Below are 19,819 nucleotides of genomic sequence, written 5' to 3' on the forward strand. Positions count from 1 at the left end.
CACTGTTTCTAATGAGCAGATCACAGGTTCAGATCCTGGTAAAATAATTCAGCTTGGTTTGTTAATACAACATCAACAGATGTATGTATCTGTGCAAAGTGTGGATCACAGAGCAGAATGGTAACAAAAAATCACGGAAGTTAATGTGCCTGCTGGAGACTTGTATTTTTAAGCTTCAGGTCAGTTAAAGTTAGGAAAACACAACTTTGCCTTTCACCCTGTCAAGGTTGATAAATGAGTAGTATTTAGCTTGGAAACATTTCCTGTTAACAGAGAGCTGCAAACAATAATGTGTCGTCTTTAAAATTGATACATTTAATGATAACCATCTTCTTAGAATACAAAACAGCAACAATATAAAAATAATAATACAAACTCCAAAAACAACAATGAAAGTACACACAATGTGGTCCCCCTTTGCAGTGTGCAACAAATAAATATAAGTCTATTATGTTATAATGATGTGAAAACAAAATAAGAAATACAGGGAAAATGTTGTTTTTTTCAAAAAAATGGGAAAAAAGGGTTGCAGAAGGCAGCTTGTGTTTTTTCCCCCTGAAAATGGCATCAATAAAGGATTTGCAGTGCTAAAATCACCACCTTTCCAGCTTTCAGGAACAGGCAGACTTGAATCAGAAAACCAAATTTTTCAACACAATTTTGGAATTTTACTGGGACATACCCTATTTTTACTATTATTTTGTGCTTTCAGCCTCCTTCCAGTTAGTGACAGAAATGGGTGTGAAACCAGTGCTGGATCCCAGACAGCTAAACATTTATGAAAAGTAGATAACATTCTGAATTTAGCAAGGGTTAATTTGTGTAGATCCTACAAGATTTTCCTACAAAAAAAAAAACTGGTGAAATACAAAAATATTGAAATTGAGGCGAAAAAAACAGCCAATTCTCTCCACGTTTTATTATGTAACTTTTTCCTGCCATGTCAGATTTTCAAAAGCAATATACCTTTACATCTGCTGGACTCTTCTGGTTGTGGGTATATATAGGGATTGTAGGTTTATCAAGAGTCCTAAGTACCCAGTGCCAATAAATGCGGTGCACCTTGCAGTGGGTTTTCATTATATACCAGGTATACAGCAATTTATTTGGTCAAATATAAAGAGTCAAAAATAGGTATTAAGGAAACCTTTGTATTTCCAAAATGAGCACTAGATAAGGTGTTGAGAAGCAGTGATTATTTGCACATCTCTGAATTCCAGGGTCCCCATACTAGCATGTGAATTACAGGGCATTTCTCAAACAGATGTCATTTTTACACACTGTCTTACATTTGGAAGGAAGTAATGTAGAGAAAGACAAGGGGCAATAACACTTATTCTTCTATTCTGTGTTCTCCCAGGTCCCCAGATAAAAATGGTACCTCACTTGTCTGATTAGGCCTAATGCCCGCGACAGGAAACGCAACATGGACACATAAACGTTTTCCCAGAGAAAACTGACCTGTTTTTTGCAAAGTGCCTAGCTGTGGATTTTGGCCTCTAGCTCAGCCGGAACCTAAGAAAACCTAGCAAACCTGGACATTTCTGAAAAGTAGACACCTAGGGGAATTCAGGAAGGGGTGACATGTGAGGCACTCACCAGGTTCTGTTACCCAGAATCATTTGCAAACCTCAAAATTTAGGGAAAAAAAAACATTTAACTCACATTTCAGTGATGGAAAGTTCTGGAATGTAAGAGGAGCCACAAATTTCATTCCACTCAGCATTTCTTCAAGTCTCCAGATTAAAATGGTACCTCACTTGTGTAGGTGGGCCTAGTGCCTGTGACAGGAAATGCTTCAAAACACAACGTGGACACATCACATTTTCCTAAAGAAAACTGTATTTTGCAAAGTACCTAACTGTGAATTTTGGCCTCTAGATCAGCCGGCACATAAGAAAACCTACCAATCCTGGACATTTCTGAAAACTAGAAACTTAGGGGAATTGAGAATGGGGTGACTTGTGGGGCTCTCACCAGGTTCTCTTACCCAGAATCCTTTGCAAACCTCAAAATTTGTAAAACAAAAAAAACACTTTTCCTCACATTTCGGTGATGGAAGTTCGGGAATCTTAAGAGAGGCCACAAATTTCCTTCCACCAAGTGTTCCCCCAAGTCTCCCGATAAATATGGTACCTCACCTGTGTGGGTAGGCTTAGTGCCCGTGACATGGAATGCCCCAAAACACAATGTGGACTCATCAAAATGATCTATTATAAAACATCCTGTTTTTGCACAGTGGAGAGCACCTGCGTTTTTGGTCCCAGGTGCGGCGGTCATCTAGGGAACCCCACCAAATCCAGGCATTTTTGAAAACTAAACACCCAGAGGAGTCCAGGAAGGTGTGGCTTGCGTGGATCCCCCAAAAATGTCTCAGCCAGACTCCTCCTAAAAAATAAATCACATTTTCCACATTTTTCTTAGTAGGATCTCTGTGCCGGTACAAATTTCCTACCACCCAATGTTCCCCTTGGTCTGCTGATAAAAAACATACCTCACTTGTGTGGGTGGCCCAGTGCCTGCAACAGGAAAAGGCCACAAACGTGTAGAGATTGAGGGAATAGCAAAGTGAGGTGATAAGCAATTTTTTTTTCTTTTAAACATCTTTAGGCTGACTCTGCTTTGAGGACCCACACAAATGAGGTATCATTTTACTTTAGAGACTGAGGGAAATGCTGGGAAGTAGGAAAGTTGTGCTTGCGCGGTGATCCTACAAAGAAAAGTGAGAAAAGTATGCTTTTTTTTTAGAAAATTTTAAGGTTTGCAGAGGAGTCTGGGTAAGAAAATGTTGGAGGATCCACGCAAGCCACACCTCCCTGGACTCCTCCGGGTGTCTAGTTTTAAAAAATGTCTGGGTTTGGTGAGTTTCTCTAGATGAAGGCCACACTGGGACCAAAAACATAGGTGCCCCTTTCCCCCCAAAACCCAGGTAGTTTTGTAATAGATCATTTTGATATGTTCATGTCCTCCTGTGATGTTCCAAACACAAAAATTGTGAAAAGAAATGCACTTAGATTATGTTAAAAAGACCCCTCACCCACCAACCAAGTTGGTGGCATGCTTCATCATTGGGGTCCCACCCAAGACACCTAGCATTTCACTGGTGTGCTGCGACGCCCGATTACAGCGCTGCAGGTTTTGTCATTTTTACCACACATTCTGGTTGGATTTGGCAAAAGGGTGAGTGTTGGTTCAGTAGATCAAATTTTGTTAACAAGTGATTTCACATCAGTAGATCAAAATTTTTTAACAAGAGATTTCACAAAAATTAAATGCACTGTTAATAAGTGAAAGGCCAAAAAAAGGACCAATGACTCACAGCTTGTGAGCGATAAAGCTGTGTCAAGGCACCAACCGCTTTACAGTCCATTCACACACCTTTTCATACATGACATGCACAAGACCATTCTGTCCGCTAGCTGCAGGCCCAGTACATTACAACACTCACATCAACAGACAGCCCCGTTCAAGGGCTCATCACTTTCATACGCCCACATGCCTGACACAGCAATCACACCAGCTGATGGGAGAGTGTGGTCTGCTGTTTGGCTGGTACTGCCAGCCAAGCGCCACTCCACGCACACCGCCAGCCAAGCGCTACTCCACACACACTGCCAGCCAAGCGCCATTCATGAACCACTAACTGATTATAAATAAGTACAAAACTACAAACACAAAAGCTCAAACCGAATACATGACAGTAATGCCAACTGTGAAACTGAACATATGAAAATATAAAACAACAGTTTACGCTCATGGTAGTTCCCAGTACTTCTTCTGTATGTGGTAACTCCTGAAACAGCCAGAAACACACAGCCCAGGCTTTGAAGGACAGTCCGGGCAGTATATCTGGCTCCCCCTCCAGATACTTCTTTGGGCACAGACTCTACATTTCTTTGTGGGCAAGTCTTTTTTGGGAGTGGGTGGAATGTGATCAGGAAAGTGGCGATATTTCAGTCTAGCCACATCCTCCACCACTGCTCCTTTAGGATCTCTTGTCTGTTCCACCACAATAAGGCTGTCTATCACTGACTCATGAAATTTAACAAATGTTATCCTTGACTCAGGTGAACAATCCTTGAAGACAATAAAGTCATTAAAAGTTGCCAAATAAAACAAATGGATGGCCAACTCTTTATACCAGACGTAAGACTTACGAAGAGCAGTGTACGGTTCCAACCTCTGATTTACTCTAGCAACACCACCCTTGTGCTTTTTGTAGTCCAAAATGCTAGCAGCTTTGCACACATCTGCAACCTGACCCAAACAGTCACAGAAGAAGTACACTCATCATGGATGGTAGTTAGCATGTACATATCCCTCCTGTCTTTTCGAGCTAGCAGCTCATTACTACGCAAGGCACTGCACTGTCCCCTCTCAAGTTTTTTACAGACAAGCTCCCTTGTATAGCCTTTCCTGTTAGAATGGATTGTGCCACAAGCAACAGTGTCTACTCTGAACAATTCCTTGAACAACTACACTCCAGTGTAGACGTTATCTACATACAAATGGTGACCTTTGTTAAACAGTCGTCTACCAAGTTCCCACCCAATTTTCTCACTAACTCCAAAAGTGGGCAGACAACCAGGGGGGGTCAATACTGTAATCCCTACCAGTGTAGACCCGGAAATTATACACTTACCCTGTACTACTTTCAGACAGCATATACATTTTAATTCCATACTGTGCCCTCTTGCTAGGATTGTACTGCTTAAAAACCAAACGCCCCTTGAACAGAACCAGAGACTCATCTACAGATATTTCTTTCCCTGGAAAATAGACCTCTGAAAACCAATGTACAAAATGATCAAGGACAGGCCTAATCTTAAAAAGACGGTCAGAATCAGGGTGATCTTGTGGCAAGGCTAAAGCTTTGTCAACACAATGCAGCATCTAAAGAAGAAGCAAATACTGATTACGAGACGTGGTTGCAGGAAATATAGCTGTTGCCATCAAGGGACTGGCAGGCTAATAAGAAGCCAGTGACAGCTTCCTTATCAACTGCATCAAAAAAGACAAACCCAAGAACTTTTTCATCTCTTCCAGATTTGTGGGAATCCACTGGGTACCTCTAGACTGAGGCCTAAGTCTGGCAGCGTTGTCCCTCAAGTGCTGCTCCGCATACAAATTAGTCTGCTCAACAATCTCTTCCAAAAATACATCGTCCAAAGAAATTGACAGGCAAAAAGTTTTCTGTATTCACTCTACACCCTGGGAGACCAGTAAAGGCAGGCAACTGTGGCTGCTCTATGTTTGGGGCAACCCAGCTGTCAGGTCTTCCGGTGGGAAACCTTTCAGCCACAGGCAGCTGCACTATTGGCACACCAGTGTCCTCCTCTAAAACAGGTCCTTCACCTGAACTGAGAGTGGGTTCCTCATCAGAAGATTGCTCCCGGACTGAAAACTCACTGCCAGAATCTCTCACTTTCGCCTCTGCCTCAGATGCAGAGTCAGCCTCAGAATCATGATCAGAAGATGGCTCACAAAGCATGCCAGCAATCTGTTGAGCGGGCACTCTGCAGCTAGCCATGATCCTTTCTAAGAAGTGTAACTTGACAAATGCACCAACAACAACCAGCACGGTCTAAAATAAGTAAGTAACAAAGTGTGGATTTATCACAAAGAGTTGTGTACTCAAAAACTATACCACTCACTTGCCTGAAAAAGCTAGACTCACCAGCAACTACTCTGCACAGACACAGCAATCACCAATGATATCCCACCAAAAAGACAAAAGAAAAGCAAATTAGACATAAGACAACACAAATATCATTGTGCACAAATCTAAGGACAATTTCACACACCATCCTGCATTTAGTACACCACCTACAAACATGTCATTCATGCATGGTAACCATACTCCTTTGGAATAAATTGTTTTTACTTACCTAAAACAGGCAACTATGTAAACCACAGGTCAACCACTGCCAAAACTGCAAGGAGCCACAGCAAAGGAAGCAAAAGCTTTGAACTAGAACAAAAAGGAGAAGTAAACTGTTATAATCACAAATGCAAACACCCCACCACCAAGCATTTAGACATTTTCAATGGTGCCTAAGTGGGCCTACAAAAAAGAGGTCAATCTACCCCCAAGGGGGGCAGAAATGGCCAACAGTTCTGTGCCACTTTTGCGGGGTGACCCTTACCAAAGGGGGTGCCCCCAAACAAAAATAAAACAAAGGAAAATAAATCCCTGGTGTCTTGGTGGTCTCTGCTCCCCTTGGGGGCAGATGGGCCTAAAAAAAAGACAGCTCTGTCCAAGGGGGGCAGAAAAGGCCATTGGTAATATGTCCCCTTTGGGGGCGACCCTTACCAAAGGGGTCACCCCCCACACAAAACACACACCCAAGATCCCTGGTGCCTAAGTGGATTCTGCCCCGGCCTAAAAAAATAGACCGATGAAATGGGCAACAGTTCTGTGCTACTTTTGGGGGGCAACCCTTACCAAAGGGGGCACCGCCCAACACAAAAAAAAGGGGAAAAAAATCCCTAGCGTATTGGTGGCTTCTGCCCCTAAAAAGAAATAGGCCGATCTGCCCTCAAGGGGGCAGAAATGGCCATCACTAATGTGCCTCTTTTTGAGGGGTGACCCTTGCCCAAGGGGTGCCCCCCAAGACACAGAAAACACACAAGCACACACACAACACAATCCCTGGGGCTTCAAATCCCCAGGGGTGATAACGGCGGAAAACATGGCTGATCTAGCCCCAGGGGGGGCAAAAACATGTAAAAAAATCTTGCCCCCAGGGCAGTGACCCTTGCCTAAGGGGTCGCTGCCTAAAACATTATAATACAGATAATTCCTGGTTCCTTGTGGGCAAATCGGGCGACAAAATGGCCGATCTAACCCCCCGGGGCCAAAACTCAGATACATTAATGCCCCCAGAGGAGCAATCCATGCCCAAGGGTTCGCCCCCCAAAATACACAAAGAGAACATCCCTGGTGCCTAGTGGTGCATTCCTGATCCACGATCACAGGCAAACTCTTTCCTTTCACCCTGTGTTTGTTTTCCACCCACCAAGAGAAGGCCTCACCTCCTTTGGGTCCTCTCCCCTAACGTGCTGGAAGCAAATAGCTTCCAGCACGTCCCCAGCACCATTTGATTACGTCAGCGCGCTGTGAGTGCGCTGACGTCATCAGATTGCCGGGAGGTCAGGTGTGAAAGGGGAAGTGATTCCCCTTCCAACCCTGAGGAGGGGGTATGGAGTGGGTGCAGGACGAGCTGGTCCCGTCCCTGGCACATGGGAACTGTGGCAGAGGGCAAGATTAGCTCGTCCCAGGCACCCAGGGGGTTGAATCAGCTCAGAGGACTTTTTCACCTTCACTGTCATGCTCACGTATTCGCCTCCTAGGAAGCGCTTCCATTACAATGCTTATGATAAAGTATTTCCAACATCTAGCAGGAACTGTTTAATGAATACAGAAGCCATCTTGAAAAGCAAGTTTTGCAAGCAAAAGAACAACAAATGCTACATGATAACTAAATGCTTACTTGAACTATGATGTTAATAAGTATTTAAATACGGTGAAACATTAATTATGTTCTTTTTAAAGAGAATACACTTGTGTGGTCATAAAACTACATCAGAAATAAAGAACAAATTATTGTATTATAAAAAATGAGACATAACAATTATTAGAGTGCTTTTGGTGATTACTGGATGAACTACATTGAGTTTTGTGAAGCCTGACTCTAAAATGGCTGCTGCAAGGGACAATACATGGTCTTACCAGGGCAAGTATAAAATCAAGTAAAAACATTTGTTAGATGCCTTACCTTAAAGGTATCCAATGACCAGCACATTGCCCCTTCCCCCGAAGCAACAATGAGAAAGATCCAAATAGAGAAACATTTTCAAACGGGAGATTTTCTCAATTCTCGTGGGAAGTCATTCTACTGCTGATTTTTTTTACACTGCAATATCTTATCCATAGTATCTTTCTTTAAAGCTTTAATTCTGGAAGTAGCTCCTTAGAGAGTGTCATGGAGTGCAGGCCTTTAGTTGCGAATTTCAGGATTAGAAACCTTTCCGATGAAGGGATTTAAAGATGGTCACTAAAACCTGAAAGCTTATGCAGCCAGCAACCGGCAGTCAGTTTAATTGCAGGAATGTAGCCAATCACAGCTCATACGGTGGGTGGCTTTTTAGCGCCATTGGAGCTGTCACAAGATATTTGCCGGTGCTGCCTAAAAAGTGAATAACAGTAATCACTTAGAAACCCTCTGATGGCATGGGCAATGGTAGCTTGGTGTAGTTCAGACAAGAAAAACTGCAGTTTAGTTTATATATGGCTATAACATTCACTAGTTTTAGCAAGGGCATTAACCTGATCCTCCGTAGCATGGTAACTATCAAAGACTAATACTCTTAATCTTGCTCTACACCAGTGGTCCAGTCCATATGAGAAAAGGAGATGTGTTTCAGCAGTGACTTAGAGCCAACTAGCAATACTGTATAATTTTGCTACCATTCAGCGCCAAGCAATTCTGCTTCATCATGTCTGGATATCAACTGTAATGTTAGTCAGTCAAGCTATATCAACCTCAGCGTTGCCAGTCAGGGGAAGTACCAGCTAAAATATAAAACCCCACCCCTTGCACTGTCAACAAATTGTGCATTGGTTTCATATACACATTGAAGAGCATAGATCAAAGGGGACAGGCATGAAATACTCCACAAGTGGCCACCATGGCTAGGGCACTTAATCAACTGAAGGAAGACTGGGTGACCCCAGGCACCTACTGGTGCTGACAGAGAAGGGTCTCATGATATCAGTGATATAGAACTGACCACTGTTTAGAGCAGCCTTTCTTTGACATTCAGATATGCTATTTCAGTACTCCTATGGGTTGGGCGCCATATTAAAAGTTCCCCAGCATGGTGTATCACTCTAATTGTAATGTAAATTGCAAAGTCACACCTTTCATAATCTTCCCCATGAAAGGAGTCCCTGAATTCTCCCTGCAGCTGCCTGGTTCGATTAGGTCAAGAGAAGGATTTTGAGAATTGGTGTGACCTACAATTTTTTTAAGCAGGCTGGGATTAAGCCTTTGACAATGAACAACTAATGATCTCAACAACAATCGCACCTATAAAAGGAGCAAGGTCATTAGATAAAAATGAAGGGCTTTAGTCCCCAGGGCAAAGTGTAGTGCTTATTCCTTTAGCAATGGCTCTCACTTCTGCAGGGTGAACTTTAGTTAGATCAAATACTTTAACTGTAGAGCAGCCAAAGAGATGGCTACAGGACTTCTCCCAAGATGACTTCCAGGACCCATCAGGGGACGTCCTGGAGAGACTATTGTTTTTTGAATTAGACAGACCTCATTGGTGAAGAAATCATGGATTTCATGAGCAGAGCTGGCGGCTCAAGACTGACATAGAGGGTATTCTATCTACTGTCCTTTCTTTTACAGTCTTAAAAAAGCCCCATAGTACGGTTTCCAAAGTCTTCAACTCTGACACTCAAATAAAACAAATTAGTAGCCTCGCTCTTGCTTAGGTACTTCTGCTGACTTTCCCCTCCCTTTGTTAGTTGAGCAAAGATGTGCTTATATATCCTGTAGCTTCCAAAACCACCACTTCTAAAGTGACGATGCTTTTCCCTCTTACTTGTGGCTTCCTAATAGGGACCAGCATGACATATACCTTTCCTAAAGTAGAGTTTCCAAAAACAAATCAGTCCTTGGTCTGAGAAGGAAAGTGCTGTGTAAAGCATTCCAATAACAACGGCTCCATTTGGAAGCAACAGCTTGTAGATTCCCCAATACAAAACTGCCACAAATAAGAGGCCTAGAGATGTTTACAAAAGGAGTGTAGTCCCAAGTGGTCCTTGTCATTGAAATCCTCCATGACAACTGTATGTTGGTTAACATCATATATATAGAAAATTAACTCCAGAAGAACATCTTCAAAAGAGGCATTATACCTGTGGGTCAATAAGCACATGGAATTTTCCAAGTAGTTTTGGGGATATAAATTTACCAATTCAATGAATCCAATGAATTACTGTAGAAATTACAATGCAATTACAATTCTTCTTGATGTGAACTTTATGTGTCCATTTGCTTAAGTAGAGGTGACAATCTTTAACTGAATTGTTTGCTTCAAGTGTACCAGTGATGTTGATTCACATAAATCACCTCTAAAAATTAAAAGTTCCATCTCATAGTTTTTACCCAGGAGTTCATATTGCTCGTATTCTGTGTAACTCAGCACGAAAGGTACGTGGGCTTCAGATGAAACTAAGCATGAATGACTTGACTGTGGATTATCCACTTCAGTATAAGGAAAGCAGTACCAAGACTTTATGGAAGTGTCCAAATTGTGGCCTTTTTAGAGGCAGGTGTACCTTTCTCGTTCTTGAACAGAAAAAAAGAGAATGAAAAAGGTAGTTGGTAGATGCAAAAGAGACTTCAACTAAATATACTTTGACTTGACTCCTCCTAAACGTGATGCTTTTACAGATTATGACCTTGTACTTCCTTCTTATTGCTAAGGTTTTGTGTTTTCTTCCAAGCAGTGCATTTTAACGGTGTGAAACTCATTGTGAAGACCCCAGAGGATGCTCTTTTTGCACACCGTGGTGGAAACATCATTCTCCCTTGTCACTTCCACTATGAGCCGAAGCTCGAAGCGCCACGCAAGATTAGAATAAAGTGGTCTAAACTGAATCAGGACAACACCAAGGACAGTGATGTTTTAGTGGCGATGGGACTGAAGCACCGCAGCTTTGGTGAGTTTCGTGGCCGCGTGCACCTGCAGGTAAAGGGTCCTCAGGAGGCATCCCTAGTCATCTCGGACCTGCGGTTGGAAGACTATGGAAAATACAAGTGTGAGGTGATTGATGGTCTGGAGGATGAAAGTGGGATCGTGGAACTAGAACTAAGAGGTAAGAATACTTATTAGCATTTTTGATGTATGGAGAATGAGCAATTTAGAGAAGAGCCAATGATAACTGCTCTATATGTAAAAGTGGAATTTGTGTTATTTTTGACATATAGCAAATTCTTCCTCATTTGACATCTTGCAACCCTTTCACCACCCCAATATAGGTAGAAAAAATATTTAAAACAGATTCAGTTTTGCTTATGAAACACAAAGTGATGGGAGGAATGCTTGTAATTTGTCTGACAAATTGCCAATCTCTCCGGGATAGCATCACCAGCCCATTGCTCTATTGCTCACCATGCAACCTCAGTTTGGACCAAGCCATGTACAAATCAGTCTTGACCCTGTTCTTCATTGGAAGAGTCCAGCCCGAGCTTCCAGGCCCGCTCCTCCCTGAACCTGAACACAAGCAACTCAAGACTGGTTTCACCCTAGTTATGGGCTCATCACCCGAATACAGCTTGGTTCCAGTGATAACTTCGTGTTTAGCCAGCTTGTCCATCTGTGTGACAGATATGACATTAAAGGCGTGGGTGGGGTCTGTGTGAAGTGGGAATGGATCATGTGCTGTGGTTTCAAATGTACTCATAACATGCCCCTTCACGTTCTGTTTGATTTATTTGAATTTTTAAGGTGGCTTTATTTATTTATTTGTTTTACATCTGCATGCATTCTGGGACACCCGGTTCAAAGCACGCAGATACAAATAGTACCCAAACTATTTCGAAGTTAATTTTTTATTAATATGACCAAAACATTTGATCAGCTGAGGTATCAGTGCCTTACAACCAGAATCAAATCGAGAGTGTTTCTTAAACTTGGTACTAGGGAATTCCATATAGCTGCCACACTTACCATTTCCCCTCTTGCTTTAACCAGTTTCCATTTTGCAAAGTCTAGATTATGATCTGCTGTTTAATGGAGCTTTCTGTTTGGTTGTTTGAATTATTTCACACCATCCATCCCTTAGTCTGGACCCAAGCTATGCAAAACTTTCCAATCATGACTTAGAACTCTGGAGAACACAGATAATCATTTTAAATGTATCCAATGATCTGTTAAGTGATCACATTTTAATACTCATAGAATTTCAGTGTCTCTCTTTTTTTAAACCCTTGTAGTTTTGTTGAATTAAAGTGACTGAAAGCCAGGTATATACTAGCACAATATAGGAGTCTTTATTCATAAAGTAAGATGAGGGGGCCAGGATAGCCAATATGACTGAAGTGTTCGAGTGCACTCTGCAACGGAACCTATTACATCCTACAGATTACTTCCTGGGGTGAAGGCTTGGTGGCAAAATTGCTAGCCATTGCTCCCTATTTCTTTTCAGACTCTTTGGAGCCCATTGTGTCAATCCGGCTGTTTGTGCCCTTCTTTGGAAGGGCAGTGTAGGCCACTAGTGCAGAGCAGGCCGGGCACGGACTTAGGCGTGACTGATGCCTGCATCTAGTTTGGACTCAAGAGAGATGACTGGTTCCCTTGTAGGAACCCTGTGGTGGTGCATGGACTAAGGTGAGGTGACGTCTCTGGGGATTTGAACCTGGCCGAGGTGTTAGGTGGGCAGGTGGAGGAGGACCAGACATAACGAAAGACAGTCTGGAGGGAAAGATGGTGGCCTAAAGGAGAGGTGGTGGTCTGGCTCGGGTAATTGGCCTTTACAGAGAAAATGTGCTATTTCAGATGAAGTAAGCAATACCTCCCCAACATGGTGCACTGCTGAGGAATAATTGGCCTGGTGAAGAGAGATGCCTTTTTTTCCCTTCCCTGCCACTGGTCCGTGATATCAAGACCTAAATCTGCCTGTGTGCATGATCCTGCCCCTGATAGAGAAGATAAATGTCTTCCCATCTGCCATCGGGCCCCCCAACTTATAGATATGGAAATGAGCCACTGAAGGTGACTTCAACAGCAGTGAGTACCTCAGTACTTTTAACTGACACCGAATAACACAGCGGGTGCTGTACCGGCTGCAGGGCTTTTGCTGGTTGATTGCCCAACAACAATCCCTCTACCGCTGGCCATGATGGCCATGGCAGGTAAGCGTGAGTGGATGCCTGGTACAGCTAGGAATACCCCCAAAAGGACTAAGGAGTACAAGGAGATCATTGCATGCAGTTGAGCATTAGGCTAGGATAGAGAGAAAAGATCAGAATAAGAATTTTAAAGAATGACTATGACCCCTATCAGCTGCAAATTGTTGGCCTCGATCCCGTACCTGGCCACCTCCATCTGTGTCAGATAGGACAGATCTCTTGTGCTCTGGTGAATGTCAGAATCTTGTATTGCTTGGTGTTCCTAGTGCTTCCGATTTCTTCTCCCTCTCAGTCAGGGGAGAGGTAGCAGCCATCAGTATTCACATGTTCCCTGACCCCTTCATGAAGTGACCTGCCATATAGATCCTTCCACTCCTCTGCCATGTACTGCACGGATTCTGATGTCTCAAAGACATTGGACTTGCTAGGGAGATCACCATCAGCTAGGTGCACAAGTTGATATTCCAGTCCCGTCGCTTTGAGCTTGAGTTTTACCACTGTGTAACTGTTTGTGAAAATCCACCATATCTGGGAATCATCTACATAGATTTGATGCAGAAGACCAAACGAGCCAGTAGAATCGTACAGATGTTCATTAAAACGGGTGACAAGGCAGAGCCTTGAGTAACACCAGAGTCTAGCAGATGGGGACATAGATGTGAATTGCCCCACTTGAGCTAACTGTGCTCAGTTACTTATGTATGTTGTAGTGTGACCTGGGGCCAATAGAGACACTTTCATATTATGCTGGAAATCTCTTTTCAATAGATGGCAGATGACACGTGTAAGACTAAGCATTAAAGCTGCTTCTACCACATCGCTGTCAGGGGCATCCTAAAGAAGAGCAGGACTTAGAGGTTGCCAGTGGATTAAAGTTGTCCCTCTATCCTCTCATTGTTGTAATTTAGCCATGCCTTTGCAGTCCTCTGACATTTCAATGAGATGACACACAGGGAGATCTGAAGAGAGCATAGACACATGTTCTGCTGCGTACCAGCTTCCCCTGAAGAAACTGGACCAAACATTGATTCTGCGCTGTTTCCAGTATTTTCTAATCGTACATACATTTATTTTTCTGCTGCAGACCGTGACCCCAAAAGGCAAACTAGCATACAGATAAGAAAGCATACATCCAGACAACACATGTGAGCACACATAAGCGACAGGAAATGTACACAGTGCCTGTGCATGCATGTATTCATGCTGTCTGATGGGTAGTTTGTGGCCCTTGGTTACTCTGGACAAACTTGACGTATTGGCTTATTTTACGTGCTTCTCTCAAAAGCTGTCTCCTTGTAGTCTATGTATGTGGAAAATGTATTTGCTTTAAAAACATAGAATGTATTGCTTACCCATGTTTGTTCTCAAGTTTTTTTGGGAGAAGGTATTTTCTCTCTCAAAGCCACCCCTGGAACATCTTTGCTTTCGCAAGGCTACCTCGCACCCGGGTTGTTACTGGTTTCCAACTTCTGCAATGTTGGCTAACATGTGCCAGTACTCTCTGGTGAGTGGCAAAAGAATGACCTAGTACCACCAGATAGGTTTGTTTCCCACCTAGACATTTTCATTAAAATCAGTTAACATTTCACCCCTTTTTCACCTTTTATTTGTAATTGTATCCATCTCTGACAGGATCATTATTAGGCCATTGTATCTGGAGTTGTGTATCAGAGATGTGCGGACTGACTTGGACACCGTAGCATTTACATGAGGAAAGGACCAAAGGCACATCATGGCTGGTGTATGCTCTGTGCCTCTGAAGCCAAGGAACAGAGACCTGGGTTATTGGGTTACATGATCCAGAGAACAGCTGGGTGGGTGTAATTGTGAAGAAACAGTTACATCCAAATAGCAACGAGGTATCTTCATCCAGCAGAAAAGTTGGTACATAGTTTACTAGGTGTTTCTCTCTTCATGCCTTTTTGCTGCATTCATGGCAGGAGATTCTTTTATCTAGCATCTCGACAGCAGACTATCTTTTAGAACTGTCCCTCCTTTTCTCATCCATCTTACCTCTTAGCACCCCATGAGGACTCCATCCTCTGTGGAGCTAGGGGCATTGGATTAAAATCATGAGAGTAGAGGACATCACATCCCACAATCTTTAACACACTTATACAATTAGCTGAAATTACATTGCATGCCATTTGACCCACATAACATCACAAGAAGTGACATCACAAAGCTTTTAGTGCTGATGAATTTCAAAAAGTTGACAAAATACCATCAGTAAGGGTAAAACCTTACAAACATATAAGAAGTGGGAAGTATACATCAGGAGTAATGGAGGCAGACCTGTAACCCTTGATTATCATTAAAGGTTACCCTAACCTTCCGTTATTGTTTCATAAAATACTTGCCCTTATGTTCCATATGCTCCATTCGTGTTCCTACAGTAGAAAGTCGTGCCTGTGCACGGGGACACTTACATCTCATGCTTAATAGGAACCAATCACATGGCTCCTCTCAACTATTGAAATTCCTGCATAATCTGCACCTCTGGGCGACTACAAGGAAGAAAGTATGTCCCTCGGTGACCCCCTAATGAAGTACATGTGTCTCTGGTAATATCCAAATATCCTGTTTCCTTGTGAGGACCAGAGAGCCATCCAGACTTCCCTAATAAAGTCTTAGCACAGAACATCCTACTGAGTTCTGAAAAATGTACATTTAGTGGCTAAACACTTTTGGAAATGTTCAAACTACTCGGAAACATTGGCTCTCTTCCTAAGGGTCATCTCACTACTTGACGCAAAGTAGAAGCCTATTTGTTGCACCCCCTCGCCTGTACTCCCTTTGTTGGGGCCAGAGACCCCCTACTAAGCCCCACCTCCTGGAAAATTTGACAGATCTGGGCAACCACCTGACAACATCTCCATCTTGTCCACAGCGCCTCGAGGAGCCTCTGTAGAGCCAACTGTAGAGCTAAGTCAGGGTGGCAGGAGGCATTAGTTGAGAAGGAGCTGTTAGATTGGCAGTGCCAGTCAGTGCTGTGCCTCAATGTTTATATGTCCTGCTCCTTCCTGAGTGGGGACATGGTGGAGTCCGAGGGCATGTGATGTAGCCTAGAACAGCACTAGTCTTCAGTACACCGATGGGATTGCTTTGGAATAGTGTGTTTGACCCAGATAAACGTGGAAGCTCACAAATGGAAATATCTCGGCGCTTCGAGCCCGAGGTAATAAATGTTTTTCTCAAATTGGCACAGTATGCAGTGTCTCTCCAGGTACAGAGCTTCACCAATCAGTGCTCAGATAAAGTGTTCTTTGTCCAGATAGAAGGCTTTCGCTGAGGTATTAAACAGTACCCCCCATTGTGCTAATAATTCCTGGCCCAGGTCGGCCCCCCCACCTCACTTGACCACAGTGTTGCACTAGTGTCATGAAGTGGGCCGATGATAAATGGCAGCACTCTGGCGGTCAAGGCAAGTCTTAAAGCTCCCACCTCCAGGAATTTTAATGCATCGCAGTGGTGAATAAGGAGCCAACTCAGAGAGAGGTGGAAAAATATTTTGAGGGCCCACCAAGGAAGCATGAAGTGAAGCTGAGGGGCAAAGGTGTTGCTCTGCCTAAAGGGCGACACGAAGAGCCGAAGAGCACGCAGCAGACAGGCTTTAGTGATTTTATGAAATGTGTTTTTTTACCGAAAGATTAGACTTGTGCTCATGCTGGGAAGGTTCAAGAAGAGAAAAGGGGTTTGAAGGTGCATTTAATGAACTGTAGGCTCGCATCGACTTGTACTCCACGGCGCAAACAAAGAAAGGGAGAAATAGTTGCTTGTGTTTATATTTATTTTTGCTCATAAAGCACACACTGCACAACTGCATTGCTTCTAGGCGAAAAGGAATAAGGTGGAATGTATTGCGACTGTAAGTGAGTATTATTGCCCCTCCTGAGTTATGCAGACCCAAAGAGGCACAGTTAGACATTCAAAGTTTGCTTAGTATCCCTTGCCTGGAAGGACACTCAGAAAGGTGCAAAGGTTTTTTATACAGATTGAATAATGCTCACAGAGCTCAAGACCACGAGCTGAATACAACAAAGGATTCAATCAGTTTCGCTGCCAGCATCTCCCCTTTGGGTCAATTAACAGCTGGCGGCAAAGCGCTGCTTTCGGCTCTTTTATCTCCTGCAGCCCACGTGTTTCTAGGGATTGTCTGCACCACGTCAAGCGCCAACAACAGAAACCAAAGCACTGAGCCCAGATCCCTTTAACACCTAACAGGGGCTTATCCTTTCAGTTCTTGTCTTATTGGACACCGCACTTCTAGAATAGAGATGGTTTATTTCCGACGGGAAATTAAAGGTCAGGTCACATGAACACTTGAGTTCTCTGTTTGAATCATTTTTCTATGATCTCTAACAAGCTTTAAAAACCGCGGAGACCTGTGGTAAAAAACAGAAGGCTTTAAGCCAATATTTCGAATCCCAATCTAAAACACTCAGGCGCAGATTTAAGGAAAGTGGCGCTACACCAAGTGCAGCGCCACTTTCCCTGCGCCCCGTAGCACCCCCCTACCGCCACCACGTGTGCACTGTATCTAAGATACGGCGCACCACGGCGCAGGGTAGAGGGCAATTGCGTCAACATTTTTGACACTATTGATGTACTGTTCAGGGTTAGCACCAAACGTTTGCTGCTAACCCTGAACAGTACATAGGGGCCCATTGTAAACAATGATGTGCTCTGAGCAGGTGTTAAAAGTCCAAAAAAAATGATGCAGAGAAATCTCTTAGATTTTTTTCCACCATTTTTTCGCCCCGCCCTAAAGGGGGAACGCCCCCCTTTGCATACATCATGCGTGGCTCAGGCATAATGTAGCGCAAATGGTTACAAAGTGGCACAATTCGTGCATCGCCCCACTTTGTAACTATGGTGTGGGGAAAAGGCCACTTTAGCTCCACCTTAGCGTCACAAAAATGACGCTAGGCCCTGTTAAATCAGGGCCTCAGTTTTGGCAGGTACAATACAACAAAGTATTCTATTTTTATGTTATCAACTTGGAAAAGGGTAAGTGATACATATTTATTTCACAATTACACATCCAGAAAAATACACATGACATTTTTTTACTTTATTTCATTGCAAATAGCGATAAAAATTGGAATTGTATAATATTAATGAAGAAGAATAGAGTGTATATAGTCCATCATATACTCATCAGAGTTGCTCCAAGGTCTTTAACTGGAAGTAAGAGTAATTGCATTATATTGTAATTGCAGTTATATACTGATTAATACCCCTGATGAGACACTGGAATGGTTTACGCTGGGCAGCACGCTGCTCCAGAACCCACAGTTATCGGTTAATCCAGTGGTTATTCGTTATTGTAATAAGTCGTGTGGTCTTAAGGAAACTCTTCCCAGCATTTAACACAGCTTCTTTCTAACTTAGGTATGGTGTGATTATTGGTGAGGGCACAGGGTGTGTGAGTTCATACAGATGGTTGGTGAGATCAATAGGTGAGTTAATGGAGATTAGGTCTTGTTAGGTTTCAGATATAACTTTCAAAGAAGGAGAGTGGATTTATTTAAAATTTTGGAGTGAAAGTAGGGAAATTTGCAAAAATGCAATAATAAAGATAAAGGTAAACACGTTACGTAAAGTAGACTGTGGTCAGAGAGAGGAGGCATAAAAAGGATGTAATGTAAGGAGAAGGTCACTCAAAAGAAGGGGATGAAAGCGTGAAGGGGTTGGAAGAGTAAAGTAATGGCTGGACGCATATAAAAGGAAATATCAAGAGCTTCAGGTTGCACCTAAAGGATGCTGTAACCTTATTGTAATAGCAATGTGAGAAAAGATACAGATGAAATAGTGCAAGCACTAAAAAGGAATTTCAGCAAAGGTGGAGCAAATGTCTTTTGATGTTCACACTTAAAGCTTGTCTCACACTATTAATTAGAAGAGCAAATTGGGATCCCTGTTGATGTCCGTTGTTTGGAACAACACAAAATAGGGGTGAGAAGAGTTTCCACTGCCAGTGGTCGTATTTTACCTGTGTTCCAGTGACTAGATATCGGGGACCCAGACACTGAAGTGATGAGCTGGGCAGAAGGACTCCCTTTAGGGATTGCATAAAGACTTTATTATCGAGGGACTGATGATTAGTTCTTTCTAAGCACTGTTTTTTGGTGGATGATAATAGTGAAGGGTCGGACTGCAGTTCCTGATGTAGAAGATAAGGAAGTTTCTAGGTCAAGACTGCTTTTTCTCTGTCCCTAATTGTTGCTTCAGGGTGGTTGATGACAACTGGGTGCAGAGCTTGCATACCTCATTGTAGTGCTTCTGTATGGTGAGAGACCCAGAGTTCCCAGCTGTAAGAAGCATCACTTTGCACAAAAGGGAGTCTCAAGAGTAACTTGGGGAGGACACTTGAAAGAGAAGCAAACCAACTCAAATAATCTCATACAGATTCCACCCTCATTGCACATTAAGATATGAAATGGGTTTGGTAACGTAAGGTCAAAACTCTTGGCAGAAAATAAATAATGAGAGACAAAAATAATAAAGTTGGAAGTATTGACTATACCCGCTAAAATGTATCCATTAGTACTATCAATTCACATATTTTTCAACTTAGTTGCTGTATAGTATGCTGTATAATACTTGCAGAGTTGAAAACAAAAGGTGTGCTTTTGTTTCTTTTATCAAGAGACACTTTTAACAGTATTGTGAGACTCCGCCTACTGACCCTCACTCGCAAGTAAACAATGACACTTTTAAATACCACAGGCAAAGCATGATGCACACTGACTTAGCTGACTGTGTCTCGACCCAATTAAGTTCCTGTTCGCATTATGCAATGCAGTAGATCAGCAAGGATTGAATCATTTGGCCAAGCTGACGGTGGCAAAGTGGTTTGATGGTTTGAGCCCAGCACCAATAGACTT

At 42.9% G+C, this 19,819-nt stretch overlaps 1 protein-coding gene across 2 annotated transcripts in view; it reads left to right on the forward strand.

Annotated features, from left to right (window-relative positions):
- Nucleotides 1–19,819, forward strand: part of HAPLN3 (hyaluronan and proteoglycan link protein 3) — a 62,128-nt gene that overhangs the window by 28,440 nt on the left and 13,869 nt on the right. The window contains exon 3 of one of the 2 annotated variants that reach the window (XM_069222712.1): nucleotides 10,523–10,894. In XM_069222712.1, the coding sequence (XP_069078813.1) occupies nucleotides 10,523–10,894 (372 nt within the window). The remainder of the gene's footprint in view (nucleotides 1–10,522; nucleotides 10,895–19,819) is intronic. The other variant, XM_069222713.1, reaches the window with a different exon arrangement.

Source organism: Pleurodeles waltl, chromosome 3_1 (genome assembly GCF_031143425.1).
Source record: "Pleurodeles waltl isolate 20211129_DDA chromosome 3_1, aPleWal1.hap1.20221129, whole genome shotgun sequence".
Classification (NCBI taxonomy): domain Eukaryota; kingdom Metazoa; phylum Chordata; class Amphibia; order Caudata; family Salamandridae; genus Pleurodeles; species Pleurodeles waltl.